Genomic DNA, 13639 nt, shown 5'->3' with positions numbered 1-13639 from the left:
CTAAAATTTTTATTCTTGTTTTTCTATATTACATAATTCTTTTGGTTTGCCTGTGTTGTTTTCTTTACACTTCTCAACTAACATTTCAACAAGACAAACGTAAATGTTAAGAGTTCATTATTGAAGATTATGAACATCTCTAATTCCCTCATTAAACTTTAGTGTTTGATTCAATCATGGAATGGATTATATTGCATCACTCAATTTTACAGAAACTGGATTGAGATTCCCACCTTTTAAAAAGGAAAGTGAATAAGGCAGAAGTGGTTCATTAATTTGTTTCCTTGAAGATTTGCGGTTGTTTTGTGGATAATCAAAGAACCATTTAAATGATTAGTAGTTGGTATTTGATACAAATGCAAAAACGATTCTTTAGCAGTTGATTAGTTAAACACTCTTTAAAGGGTTATTTATTCCATCAATATTGATGGATTTTGTGCTTTTTAGCCCTTTTACCATTCCTTAAGATAGAAAATCAAACTCTTTTTTCGAGATTCTTAGCCATTCAACAGTGTTTTACTGATAAATGTGGCGCATAAATGTCCTAACAATCAAAATTCAAAATGGGGTGCACCTCATCATTGATCTCAAACATTTTTTAAAGTCAGAAGTTAGATTCTTAGTTCCTGTTTAACTATTGATGAGTCAAAAGTAAAATGTCAGATATTTTTTATAAGTTAGAAACCATGTTCACGGATTCCCAATTATGTGGAAGTCAAAATATGACAAATTCTGAGACATTCCCTCTCTAGCCACATACAAACTCTCCTACAGCCACTATGTTCTTTGAAGAATCTAGCCAAGAAGGTGAAGGTCATGGGTGGAGGTGATCGAAAGCAATCACAATATGAATGTTTGCTATGGGAATTTCAGCAAATGTCTCCTACAGCCTCAACCCCATCTGGGTTATTTGCTATTTATGTAGGAGAGGAGGAAGAAAGATTTGTAGTCCGAACCAGCTTCCTGTCTCATTCACCCTTCAAGATGTTGCTGGAGAAGTCATACAATGAATATGGTTTTGAGCAAAGGAATAAGCTAGTTGTAATGTTCCATGCAGTGTATCCACATTTAAAGAATTTGTGAATGCTGTGAGATGTTGTAATGGAAAGTATGGTCATGGAAAACTAGTTGAGGAATTTCTTTCGAAAAAAAATAATAAAGGTAGCTTCCTAGTCTCAGGTCATGAATGCATTACACTTCTAGTTCTCTTGTATCATACACATCCAGCTCTGCTGCAGTGCTGATTTTGGTCATGTTAATCACTTTCCTAGGTGGATTAGGTTGAGTCAAGTTCAAAAGAAAATGAGGTGAATTAATTCTTAAGTTCTGGTTTTTCTTCTTCTTGTAAATATTTGCAGCAAGATTTCAGAATGTGATGCTAGAAGACAATTGGCTTTGTTCTCTTTCCACCCCCTTTGTTGACAAGAGAATCGACTTTCTCTGCTTCTTCCTCTCTCATTCTTCTATTTACACCAAATCAGGGACAGGAATTTGGCAATTCAAATACAGTTTGGACTCTGATATTTCTCAAGCTTTCTTCAAACCAAATCACTATAACCTTTTTTAATTCACATTTCAAACTTTATGTTTAGCGGCCCATGCATTTTTGCTGCATTTAACTTTTGGGGGTAAAACACAAATTACATTCTATCCTGATCTTTTCTTTTGGCTCTGGAGAGAATACTTTCGTTAAAGGAACAACCAAAAGCAAGAAATCTGCATCCGAGATGCAGAACATTCTGTTGAAGAGTTTACTTGTATACTACTATGTATCTAATAGAAGTGAAGCTAATAACTTGATTCTGAAATCTCTACTCAAACCTAATTTTCTCATACCACCTGTTTATTTTCTCAATTTATTTGGTTTGGTTTTTAAGAAACCATAAAGTTTGGTTGGGATTCCAAATTGGGCACTCGTCATTTTCGTTCTTTTAGTCTAAGAATGTCAAGAACTTGTTTGCTGAAATATAGAAATTCGAAATCTCATTCATTTCTCATTTATGAGAGCAAATTAGTAAATAAATTGTTCATGAGCACGATGTTCACTGAATAAAAGATCTAGCTATCATTTTCCTCGTTATTGATACTACCATCTGCGAGAATTCTTTTCATAGAATCAATCAGTTCCAGCATTTGTTCTCTTGAGTGCAGTGGCGCCGGATACACACAAGCACAATCCAAACATCCATCGCGTATGGTGTCAAATATGGCAAGAGTAGGACCGACACCGTGAACCGAAGAGCACCCTACATAATCCACCAGGCCAATTTCTTCGTGCAGTTTGTTGGATTCATCAATCACAGGGTCTTCAAAAACCGATATGAAGGCAGTTCTCAAGGATGATGACGCAGTCAATCCAGGGTTTTCAATGGCCTTACACATGAGGAAGTTCAGGTCATTCATATCCGTGAAATGCTTCTTGTTGTTCTTGGCGTTGGAAAAAGATGTGTAGCATCTATCCGCTAACTCCCATATATCTTCACTGGCAGTCACGTCATGCGTATTTAAAATAGCAGAATGGTAAAATCCTGAATAAAATATATCGAATGTCATCATGATATTATACGCAATTTTGCCTTAATCTAGGCCGAAGCAATTCCTGCATATCACTTGGTGCTCAGAAGAGAATCACAATTTTTTTCCTTTTGATAGGATTAGGATGACAATGGCAATGAACTAGGACTTACCAAGATGATTGCTACTGAGAACAGGGTCAAGAATGGATCGACAGTCCATGAGGGTTACAACAGCATATTTTTCGCTCTGCTGATCAGGAAAGGCTTTAGTGGACCGAGCTGCAATCAAACCAGCAGCTGCCAGGGCTCCACACAGTTTAATGCCTCTTGATTTGCAACCCTGTAAATGGTATTATAACATTAGACACAAAGCATATAATTATGGTACCCGAAGATCAACAATGATGGTAACATCAGTGAATTGTTGATGAATTATTACGAGCAGTAAAGTAAGTTAACCCGAAAAGCTACCAAGCATATCAAAATATATATCAGAGCCAAATAAAACTTAATGCAAACATCAAAAGATAAACATGCTATCGAATAGAAGATCCCTGAAACCTTGGTCCAAAAATTTATACCTACTGCCAAATCGTGAAACAAAAAGGCCTCTCTGTGATAAGTGCACAAGCATGCATAATTTTGGAGCGGCCTAAAATCCCATATTAATTACTGCTATAGCCATATGGTGATGGTGAACACACAGAGTTGAGATAATGGTCCAGCACTGTCTACGCTTTATTTAAATAGTTTAAAAATTTGATGCCTTGTCACTTTCACAGCTCACAACCAGGAAATGTATAATGTAGCCCTTAGCCCCACAGCTCTTTGTAGTTACATGGACTATACTCTTTCCCATTACCATGAGCTTTCGGCCATCATTTGGGAGTTAGAACCAAGACAAAAGTGATAGCATCTATTGATCCTGATTCCTGAATAATGATCCGGCTCTTTTGGACCTTTTGGTTCCACTTTAATGGGTTTTTTCTTGGTAAATGGGCCTACTACTCGTACAAAATATTAATTAAATCATAGAAAGATGCAGCTAATCTTCTGTGCCTGACCACAAAGAACTTGAAAATGAGAGTTCCTACTAGATATTTATTCTTATACTTGGTGCTGGTGGCAAAGACTTTGTGAGAGCAAAGCTTTAGAATGAAGTAATTAATGTCATGAAGCGAGTGATTCTGAAGACCCTTTTTTTTTAATACAATCAGGGTATCCAATTTGCTTTGGATAAGACGTATTTGGCTATATCAATTTGGTGTGTTCAACGTTTTACATTCAAATTGCTCCATAAACATCGAAAACAAATTCTTTAATCAACTGAATGGGTTAAAATTTAAAACACCCTTTCAATTAAAGCAGGACCGTGACAAGTTTCTCGACTTTCGTGGTTTAATGGTGACAAAAGAAATTATGCCAAGTTACTGTATAGTCATAAAAAAACTCGAATTTACAATGTTGAAGACCTGCAGTTGGAGACAATCGAGGGCAGACACAAAAAACGACAAGACATCCATGTAATTTTACCTTAAAATTAACTGGGATGAAAGTGAAAAAGAGAGGAAAACAAATGCCACTTACAGTAACAAGCCTGTCAGTCTCCTCTGGGTCCATCTGCAATCTCACAAGCTGAGAACGTCTAGCCGAATTAGCATCAACAAAGTTCAGATTCGACAGCCTGAAAGAGTTCAACGAATACCCAAGCATGTCAACCCCACGAGCCCAAAAAGGCTTGTTAGCTTTACCACTAGGAATCAAATCTTCAATTCCCAAACTCAATTCGACTTCTATCTCTTCATTTCCCTTCCCTATCTCCTCTATGTTGGCTCTTCCACCACCCATTAACTCCAATAATTCCCTCAACAGAGCCACCGCCGCGGCACGGTCACAAGCTGACGTGTGCAGCCGGAACACCACCACCCACCTTATCTCGCTGAGAGAGTAAAGGCTCACGAAAAAAACATCCTGCTCAGCTTGGTCATCATCGGTACTGCGGCTCCATGAGTTTCTATTGAGTTCATGTTCGAGTAAAAACTGGTGTGAATCGATGTTGGAATTGCCTGAGAGGCTTTGGAGAATGTGGGAAGTTGATTGGAGATCAAACGATTGGATTTTAACACGAAGATTAAGATATGTAACGAAAGAAAAAGTGTTCCTGGAAGCGTCAAAGTGGAGCCTGGAACGAAGGATGGGATGGGAAACTTGGAGCCTGGAAATTGCTGCTTCGAAAAGTGGGATATCTGGGGAATTGGAGATAAGGAGGGACAAGACTGTGATGCCAGTCCCACTCGGCACGGCTCTGCACCAGCTATACTCGGTGCCACCAACTGGTCTAACCTTGGGCTCGGGGGTTTTTGAGTTTGCGTTTTGGTCAGATTCAGACATGGTTGGGAGAGGAAAAATGAAGGCTATAATGAATGGCTGAGGAGTGAAGAAATGGAAAGTCGTGGGCGTTATGAACGTTTTTAAGCAAATTTTTGGACTCACTCAAGAGTGATCAAACCAAGTTGGAATTTCATTTCTCTTTCCTTACCATGAGAAAAGGAAAAGGGTTAAATATAAAAACGGTTCCTGTGTTATATATTTTTGTCAGTTTTGTTATCTACAAAAAATAAAATTTTTAATTTAATATTTTTATTTTTATTTTTATTTTATCATCTACTTTAATATTTAAAATTAATGTCATTAATTAATTTACTAATGTATCATAAACATCAATTTTTGCAATGCTATCACATATAAAAATGTTCGGTCAATATTACATTATCAATTGTTATATCAATATTAAAATAAATTTTTTTAAAGTTTTACTAAAATTCTTAAATTTTTTTTAATATTTTAAAAAAATTATAAAACAAATAAAAATATGAAATATTTTAAAAAATAAAAATTGATGAAAACTTTCAAAAATTAAAAATCTCATAATTTTAATAAAAAATCTTTAAAAATTCATTTAACATAAATAAAATTTTCTTAAAATTAAAAAAAAAATCACTAAAACTTAAAATTTTAAAAATAAAAAAAATTATATATTTTTAAAATATTTCAAAATTTTTTTAAATTTTTTTAAATTTTTTTTATGTTGATATGACAATTGATAATGTAATATTAAATAAATTTTTAAACATATGTCAATGTTTTATAAAATTTTCGTATCGTATTAACAAATTAACTAATAATATTAATTGAAAACATAAAATAATATGACATAATTAAATTTTGAATATTAAAATAAAAAAAAATTTTATAAGCAATTAAATTGACAAAAAAATATATAACCCATGATCTAACAACCCAAAGGAAAAGGAAAATATGCTTTTATATCTTTGATGCCCGAAGAAATATTTTAATCACCCTATTATCCTTGAATGTACAAACAAAAGAAATTATGAAATAAAAGCAAAATTCACAAAAAGGTCGAACTACTCCATCCCAACCGTTTTGTTGCGTCCCAAAGGCAGATTCAATTATTGCAGGTAAGTGAAAGAAGCACATCAACATTGAAAATTTTCTCTTTCATATTTTTTTGCCCGAGGACGAGCCTTGATGGGTCAATCATCTAATTAAAACTATTGATATCTTCTAGACTGGCAGAGTTCATAAAAATAAAAATAAAAAGAACGGAAATTTTTTTTAGTAATTTGCTGCAACTTAATTTGAATGTTTGCTCCCATAAGTCAGTTATGGTTTTACGAATATTACGTCTAAATTAATTGGTTAACGATTGATTTGATCAAGATTTAATCAATATAATCATATTTTGAGATTGTTTAAATAAGGCATGTTTCTATAATCATGTCATTTATGTAAAAAAATGATTCACTTAAAATTTTACTGATAATTTATTAAAATAATATTTTAAAATTAATTACTTGATACTTAATTTATTTAAAATTATTAAATGTGACTCATATACGAATTATTCTCGAATTTTATGTAAATATCTCGTCAATCTTCAATTGTTTTATCGCATCTTATGCATAAGATGATTGGAATACCAAATATGTAAGAGAGAGCCCTTCTATGCACTTTGAGCTTCCTTCCATTGAAGCTACTTTCAAACATTTCACCATTTTTATTCCTTTCTTTCCTTCCTTCCTTCCTTACTTCTGACATCTTACTGATTCGAGTGTGAGAGCACACCATGAGTAATAACTTTTGGCATCCCCTAACAGTGTTCTTTGACTGCACCCTCATCTTACTTCAGTCGTGTTTATTTCAACCTCATCTTCTTCTTTTTAATTAAGATTATCCCAAAAATACCATCAACAATTGAATGCTCGGTAATTTGAGCACATATATATTTTTATCAGATAACATTTAATTTTCGACCTTTATGCATGAAAAAAACATTAATTTCAATATCCTATCAATTTTTTCATAAATTATATTGTTGTGTTTTAGTTGCCAACTGGGAAGTTGTTATAAATGAAATAAACATAACAAAGCCACAATTTTGAGGAAAATAAAGAAAAAGTCCTTAAAAACTTGAGTGAGTTAGGATTTTACTTGAAAAGTGCATGAAGAAAAAAATAGTATAACATCGTTACCATCGTCAAACATTAAGAATTGATGAAAATTTTTGAACGAAAAAAAAAAAAAAATTTCTCTAAAGTATAATTCAAGATTCAGTGGATCTTAAATCTTAATGCATACATACATAAACAAAAATCAAATTACATTACAATAGTGTTAAGCCGTTTAAATTAAAATAAAATGCAAAAATCATAAATTTAATCATATAAAATATTTAACTACTATTAATTGTAAATGATCTAAAGTTTTTGAATAAGTAAGTGAGAACATTGTAAATGACAGTAGTTATATGATCTGTTAATAAAATATTAAATAATGTTTGATTTTAAAAGATAAAGTCATTTTTTTGTTTCATTTGCTTGAAAAAAGAAAAATATAAGTAAAAATATGTTTGGTAATCGAAAATTAAAATAAATTTTTAAAAAACAAAAATAAAAATGAGTTGAAATATGAAAACAAAAATTATATATTTTCAATTGTGAAAATAAAATATATATTAAATTTTTTTATTGTGTTTTACAAATTATTATATTTGAATACTTTTTAATGTCATTAATTAATTAAATATATATTATATTTATAATTAGATGTCATCTAATATAGATATTATATATTTATAATACACACAAACAAGTTTGCCACATAGATGTTTATGTGGACAATTATCTTAAATGACACAAAAGATAGTTTTTTAAAAAATAAGATAATTTCTTCTAATTACAAATTAGATAATTTTAAATATATTCAATTATCGAAATTATTCAAATTATAATTGAAAATTAAATCAATTTAGAGATATATATTCTAAAATTAAAAATATGAAATAAGGATTTTATTTTTTAATAAATAACCTTATTTAAAAAATTATTTAATTATCAAAATATTTCAAACATATTTAAAAATTACAAAGATTAAGTTTATCTAAATCTTTTAATAATATTTTTTATCTTGATTTAAAAAATTATCTTTTTAAAAAATTTATGTAAGACACTAAAAATTCAAGTAATTTTATGTAAGATTTTGAAAGTTAAAAAAAATCATCATCTTACATATTTAAATAATAAAATTATCAAAATAATTGTATCAATTTGAACTCTAATTATCAAATTTATATTTCAAATAAATACAAAATATTTAATATTATCTTTATAACTTATTATATCCATTTTAAATTTTACAAAATTAATTTAAAAATGATCCATTTAATCTTAATTGTTATTAAAAAATTCTTCTACAAATTTAAACTACAAATGTAATGTGTTATATATCAAAAAAAAAAAATTTTAGTAACTTTTTTTCTAAGATATATTTTATTACTACTGCAATTTGTTTTTTTTTTTTGTTTATAAAATTTTTTAACATATATTTTATTGTTATTACAGTTTCATTCCTATGAAAAATAATATTTTTTAATTTATTTTTTATTTTTTCATATATTTTTTAATATTTTTCATATTTTATATAATAATTTAGTCAATATTATTAAAGTGAAAATGTGTTAATATTTTTTTATTATTTAATTTATCATTTAATAATATATATTTTATTTTTTAAAAAAGGCATAATTTATTTTTATTTTATATAATTTTATAAGTGTATAAATATTACTGTAAACAAAAATATTCAAAAGAAAGACATAATATTTTTTTTATTGTTCTTCAAAAAAATTATTTTTTAATGACAAGTTAATATATATAAATTTTATATATATTATAAGTTTTAAAGATTTGAATATAATTTAAAAAAAAAACTAATTTATATATATTCATATTAAATAAAAAAATTATTCACACATCATATGGGTTATAATAATTTAAATAAAAATATTCTTTAAAAAAAATATTTTCTCATAGTCTTAAAATTTTAATTTTATTGATAAAGTACAAATTTTAAAAAGTACAGACCACTTAAAATAAAAAAGAAACTTGTAAATGAGGTGAACCCCAGCCATAATTAAGAAACCAAGCAGTCCATTTTCTAGAGGGCCTTGGAAAGCTCTTGGGCTTTAAAGAAACCTATAAAGATTGGGCCACACCGACATTTAAACGCCTATAGTCTAGAGCTCGAAGGTTGCACCACGAGGTTACCAGACCTGAGCCTCTAGCTTTTATTTTCATCAGCATTTTTCCCTGCATCCACAAGAACGCACTTCATAGTATCAACCAGCTCTTGCATTTGCTCCCTTGAATGCAATGGAGAAGGATAAACGCAAATGCAATCCAGCCGTCCGTCGCGTATGGTGTCGAAAATCGCGATGGACGGGGCGATGCCATGAGCAGAAGCACAACCCATGTAGTCCTCTAGGCCAACCTGTTTTTGCTGGTCATTGGACTCATCAATCACGGTATCCTCAAACACTGACATCAAAGATGTTCTCAAGGATGATGACGAGGTCAAGCCAGGGTTTTCTATGGCCCTGCACATCAAGAAATTCAGGTCTGCCATGTCTGACAAGTGCCTGTTGCAGCTCTTATAGTTTGTAAATGCTGTGTACATTTTATTTGCCAGTTCCCAAAGCTTCTCTCCTCCTCTAATGACATGCGTGTTTAGAATAGCTGAGTGGTAAAATCCTGCAAAATTTTAAGAACTTCGTCAAGGAAATTGCTTTCCTTAATTGGCATGAAATTTAAGGCATGCAACTTTGGTTCGGTGTTAGGTTATGTTTCAAAGAAAATTTATATTGAATTTATAGATTAACAACAGGATTTAAATCTAAGCGGCAAAGTATTTAATGGTTACCAACTCTAACCAACCTAATAAAAGAGTTTAACCATTGAAGATAGCCTGCAGAGCATTGCCTTGGTACTGCTGCATGTTCAATGAATTGACCAGCCTGATTGGTTTTCTATCAAACAAATTAAGGAAAAAAAATGGTACTTGGGTAGGGTCAGCTATGAATTGTTACCTGACAATTCTCCATAAATATAGCAAGGCCAACCTCCAGCATAAATATTTATTTCAGGACCAAATTAATGATTGAAATAAAAAAGAAAACAAAAAAGATTTGGAAGTACGCAATGAAGATCTCATTACAAAAGTTACAAAAATACGACCGACATCACATGAAAGTTTGATTTTGACAAATTAAAGTCATTTCAAATAGAATCAAATGGTGTTTAATGGATATTTTCAAGATTGTTTTGTCAATGAAATTTTATAAGGCGCTTACCAAAATTGTGATTGGAGAGGGGAGGTTCAAGAATTGAGCGGCAATCGGTGAGGGTTACAACTCCATACTTCTTCTTTTGATGATCTGAACGGCATTTAGAACTGTGTGCAGCAATGAGCCCTGCAGCTCCTAACGCTCCACACAGCTTAATCCCTCTTGCCTTGCAACCCTGAAAAAATATATATATTCCGCTTGAGTCTCAATTTAAGGCCTTTAAGAATGCAAAAGTTGGAAACTTTCAGAACTGAAATTTGCATGCTTCAAATACTTACAGCCAAGATCCTCTCAGTGTCATCAGGGCTGATCAGCAACCTCACCACTTGAGTAGATCTGGGAGATTTTGCATCTTTGAACTTCAAATTTGTAAGCCTTAAAGAATTGACAGAGTAGCCTAGCATGTCTACTCCCCGTGCCCAAAGAGTTTTCTTAACCTTCCCCTTGGGAATAAGATCTTCAATCGCCAAACTAACCTCTCCTTTGTTCATCATAATTTCCTTTTGACCCTGTTGCGACCCTGTCTCCTCTTCTACAGCACCCATTAACGTCAACAACTCTCTCAGCAACGAGACGGCCGTGGTCCTGTCACATGCGGAGGCATGTAGGCGGAGCACCAACACCCACCTTGCACCAGGCAAAGCGTAAATACTAGCAAAAAATATGTCGTGTTTGGTGCTAAATGAAGGGTGATTCGGATGAGAATTATTCCAAGCATTTTGGTTAAGTTCATGTTCAAGAATCGGATGCAGGGGTGAGACATTCTGGTTTTCTTGGTTATAAAAATTTTCAAGGATGCTCGAAGTTGTAGAATGGTTAAAGGACTTGATTTGAATGAAAGGAGAAGGAGACGTAACGAAGTAGAAATCATTTGCACTAGGATTGTAATGGAGCCGAGACCTAAGAATTGGATGGGAATTTTGTAGCTGATGGAGGGCGTTTCGGAGACGTGAAATGTCAGGATTTTTGGAAGAAAGGATGGCCAAGACGGCTATGCCAGTGCCACCGAGCACGGCACGACACCAACTGTGCTCGGTGCCGCCAACAGCTCGGCCTTTGGTGTCTAGCATTTGGGAGTTGAGAGCGTTGCTGGACATGTAATAATGGTAGCAGCAGTAGTAAAGCAATGATATGATAATGGTAGCGGGTGGAGAGGGGGAAACTGCGCTGCTGCGTGTGCTTTAGTTTTGGCTAGCTTTGGGGTAGGGAAATATTTTATAGAGACTAGTATTGTTGAGGTAGCAATTAAATTAATGTTGCTATCCCTCCTCCCTCTCACTAATACTATTACTATATTAGTTCTTTATTTTTTTAAATAAGTTATTTCTAATTTTTTTGGCTTAAACATATAAAAAAATTTAAGTTATATTTGGTACATAATATTATAATAAGATAAAATAAAATAATATTATGAACAATATTAGATTAAATAATATCATACTATCTTATATTTAATGTTTATAAAAATTAAGATAAGATAATTTATTTATAAGTCAAAATTATCTTTCTTCAAAATTTATATAATTTAAATTATTGATATAAATTTTAATGATATAATAAAAAATATATTTATATAAGTTTAATATCATGAATTAAAAATAATTATCTTCACTTTAAAATGATTGAATCATTTTATATCAAAAAGATGATAATTTTTATTGTAATTCTATCCATTTCAATTGAATACAAATAAAATTTAATATAAAATGATTATCATATTATTTTATTTATTATTTTATATACTAAACATGACCTTATGACTTAAAATTAAATTACCATCTAATCAATTTACCCTCCAAATCTTATTTTAACTCAATTGAACTAAAATGAATTACAGTCATTAATCAATTTTCGCCCAATCAAAAAATTAATTTAATAAAAATAAATGTTTGATAACTTGATTGATTATAATAAAATAATATGAATTTTGATGATAATTTAATTTATATTTAAACTAGTATTTTTTATTCACTAATTTTGATGACTAAGAATGCTGGTGGCGTTTAATTTTAAAATTTCATAAAATTTAACAAATTTGAAGTTGATTTTTAAATTTTGTTCATTGTGAATTTTCTTTCCAAAATTCACCTTTGATATGAAAAAAAGAAAAAAAGAAAAAAGGAAACAAGTAGATAAGAAAAAAGTAAGAGTAAAATTTTAATTATGTATAATATGTATCATGTATAAATTATCAAATCTACTTAATTAAAAAGTACTTATTTAAAATATCTATCATTAATTACATGTGTGTATATATTCACCTATATAAGGTAGTCATGTTTTGTACATTCGTTATATTTATGTCATGGATAGGATAATTATTATGCAAAACCTTTTAAAGGGAAAAGTTTATCGTTAATAATTCACTTTTATTTAAATATATGGTTGATATTTAATAATTTAGAATTGGATACGACAATAAATAAAAATCAATTAAAAATAAAAATAATTTAAATAAATATTAATCATAAATTCATATAAAAATGCATTATTCATCATTAAATAAAATAGAGCGAATGCTTTTTTTTTTTTTTTAATCCCCAACACCTTTTACTTATTGTTTTGGTAGGAATTAATTTCTAAAATTTTTAATATGTGTTTATTAATCAACCAAACTTGATTTATTGTGCTTGAATTTCAGAATAAGTAAAGTTAGTTACTTTTATCAATGATATCAGCTACAATATTTTATAATATTATATAATTATATAATCAAATATAATATTAAAATGTATGATATTGTAATTAAAGTAATATTTATAAATAAGATGTCGTATGAGATTTTTCCTTTAATTAGTGATATTCCTTTGTATATAAATAAGATTATTTTTTAGACTACTGGATACTAAATTCCTTATTTTCTAATAGTCAATGGCTTCTAGCTAAAATGCTGTTGTATTTGTTTCAAATTGTTTGGATGTTACTAACATTCGCAAAATTAAAAAAAAAAAAGATTTTAATGTATTTAAAATTAAAATTTAAAATTTCATGAATTTTAAGATTAAAAAATAAAAAATTTACGAAAAATTATTTTAAAATATAAAAATAAAAATTTTAGATGTTAATAAAATAATATAATTCTAAAACATTTAAAAAAAAAAAAAACAGAGTATATATTAAAAGAGTCACATGGTCAATCTGTACTTCCCGATATCTAATTAAATTCATGTACCATCCATGCCTTGTACCCATGTTGTATTTAATTCTACTATCTTCAAATATTAGTTAAGAAATTTAATGTTTCAAAACCATATATGCAACGTATGCATTTTGCATGTTATCTCCTGTGCTGCAAATGAAACAACATCATGGGAGACATCATATGATAAAAACTGTTGTATATGTCTTTTTCTTTTGGCCAAACAATTGTATATGTCTTTGTCATTTTGCACCTAGGGCATGACTAGCTGCGTTAATT

General features: G+C 30.1%; 2 protein-coding genes and 1 pseudogene across 2 annotated transcripts; 1 reads left to right on the top strand and 2 right to left on the bottom strand.

Moving 5' to 3' along the window:
• The first annotated feature begins 563 nt into the window (after positions 1–563).
• On the top strand, positions 564–1327 carry LOC149515905 (protein SMALL AUXIN UP-REGULATED RNA 9-like; annotated as a pseudogene).
• A 641-nt stretch (positions 1328–1968) lies between these two features.
• Positions 1969–5076, bottom strand: LOC111296454 (uncharacterized). Its single transcript, XM_022890768.2, has 3 exons — positions 4104–5076; positions 2688–2856; positions 1969–2528 (listed from the first exon to the last, which is right to left on the bottom strand). Exons 1-3 carry the CDS (start codon positions 4905–4907, stop codon positions 2059–2061), a joined length of 1443 nt encoding a protein of 480 aa, XP_022746503.2. The 5' UTR covers positions 4908–5076; the 3' UTR covers positions 1969–2058.
• A 3830-nt stretch (positions 5077–8906) lies between these two features.
• On the bottom strand, positions 8907–11483 carry LOC111297800 (uncharacterized). The gene is made up of 3 exons (XM_022892415.2): positions 10500–11483; positions 10228–10396; positions 8907–9628 (listed from the first exon to the last, which is right to left on the bottom strand). Exons 1-3 carry the CDS (start codon positions 11316–11318, stop codon positions 9159–9161), a joined length of 1458 nt encoding a protein of 485 aa, XP_022748150.2. The 5' UTR covers positions 11319–11483; the 3' UTR covers positions 8907–9158.
• Between the last annotated feature and the right edge of the window lie 2156 nt (positions 11484–13639).

Source organism: Durio zibethinus, chromosome 12 (genome assembly GCF_047325235.1).
Source record: "Durio zibethinus cultivar Kanyao isolate XHJ-2024 chromosome 12, ASM4732523v1, whole genome shotgun sequence".
Taxonomy (NCBI): domain Eukaryota; kingdom Viridiplantae; phylum Streptophyta; class Magnoliopsida; order Malvales; family Malvaceae; genus Durio; species Durio zibethinus.
This window is presented reverse-complemented; position numbering and strand designations above follow the sequence as displayed.

Bases quoted from the DNA above. Each gene is read 5' to 3' on its own strand.
- LOC111296454 (XM_022890768.2), bottom strand. From the start codon at position 4,907: ATGTCTGAATCTGACCAAAACGCAAACTCAAAAACCCCCGAGCCCAAG. The intron at 2,857-4,103 runs GTAAGTGGCATT...TACCATTTACAG, and splicing joins AGACTGACAGGCTTGTTACT to GGTTGCAAATCAAGAGGCAT. The intron at 2,529-2,687 runs GTAAGTCCTAGT...TATTTTATTCAG, and splicing joins TCTCAGTAGCAATCATCTTG to GATTTTACCATTCTGCTATT.
- LOC111297800 (XM_022892415.2), bottom strand. From the start codon at position 11,318: ATGTCCAGCAACGCTCTCAACTCCCAAATGCTAGACACCAAAGGCCGA. The intron at 10,397-10,499 runs GTAAGTATTTGA...ATATTTTTTCAG, and splicing joins ACACTGAGAGGATCTTGGCT to GGTTGCAAGGCAAGAGGGAT. The intron at 9,629-10,227 runs GTAAGCGCCTTA...AAAATTTTGCAG, and splicing joins CCTCTCCAATCACAATTTTG to GATTTTACCACTCAGCTATT.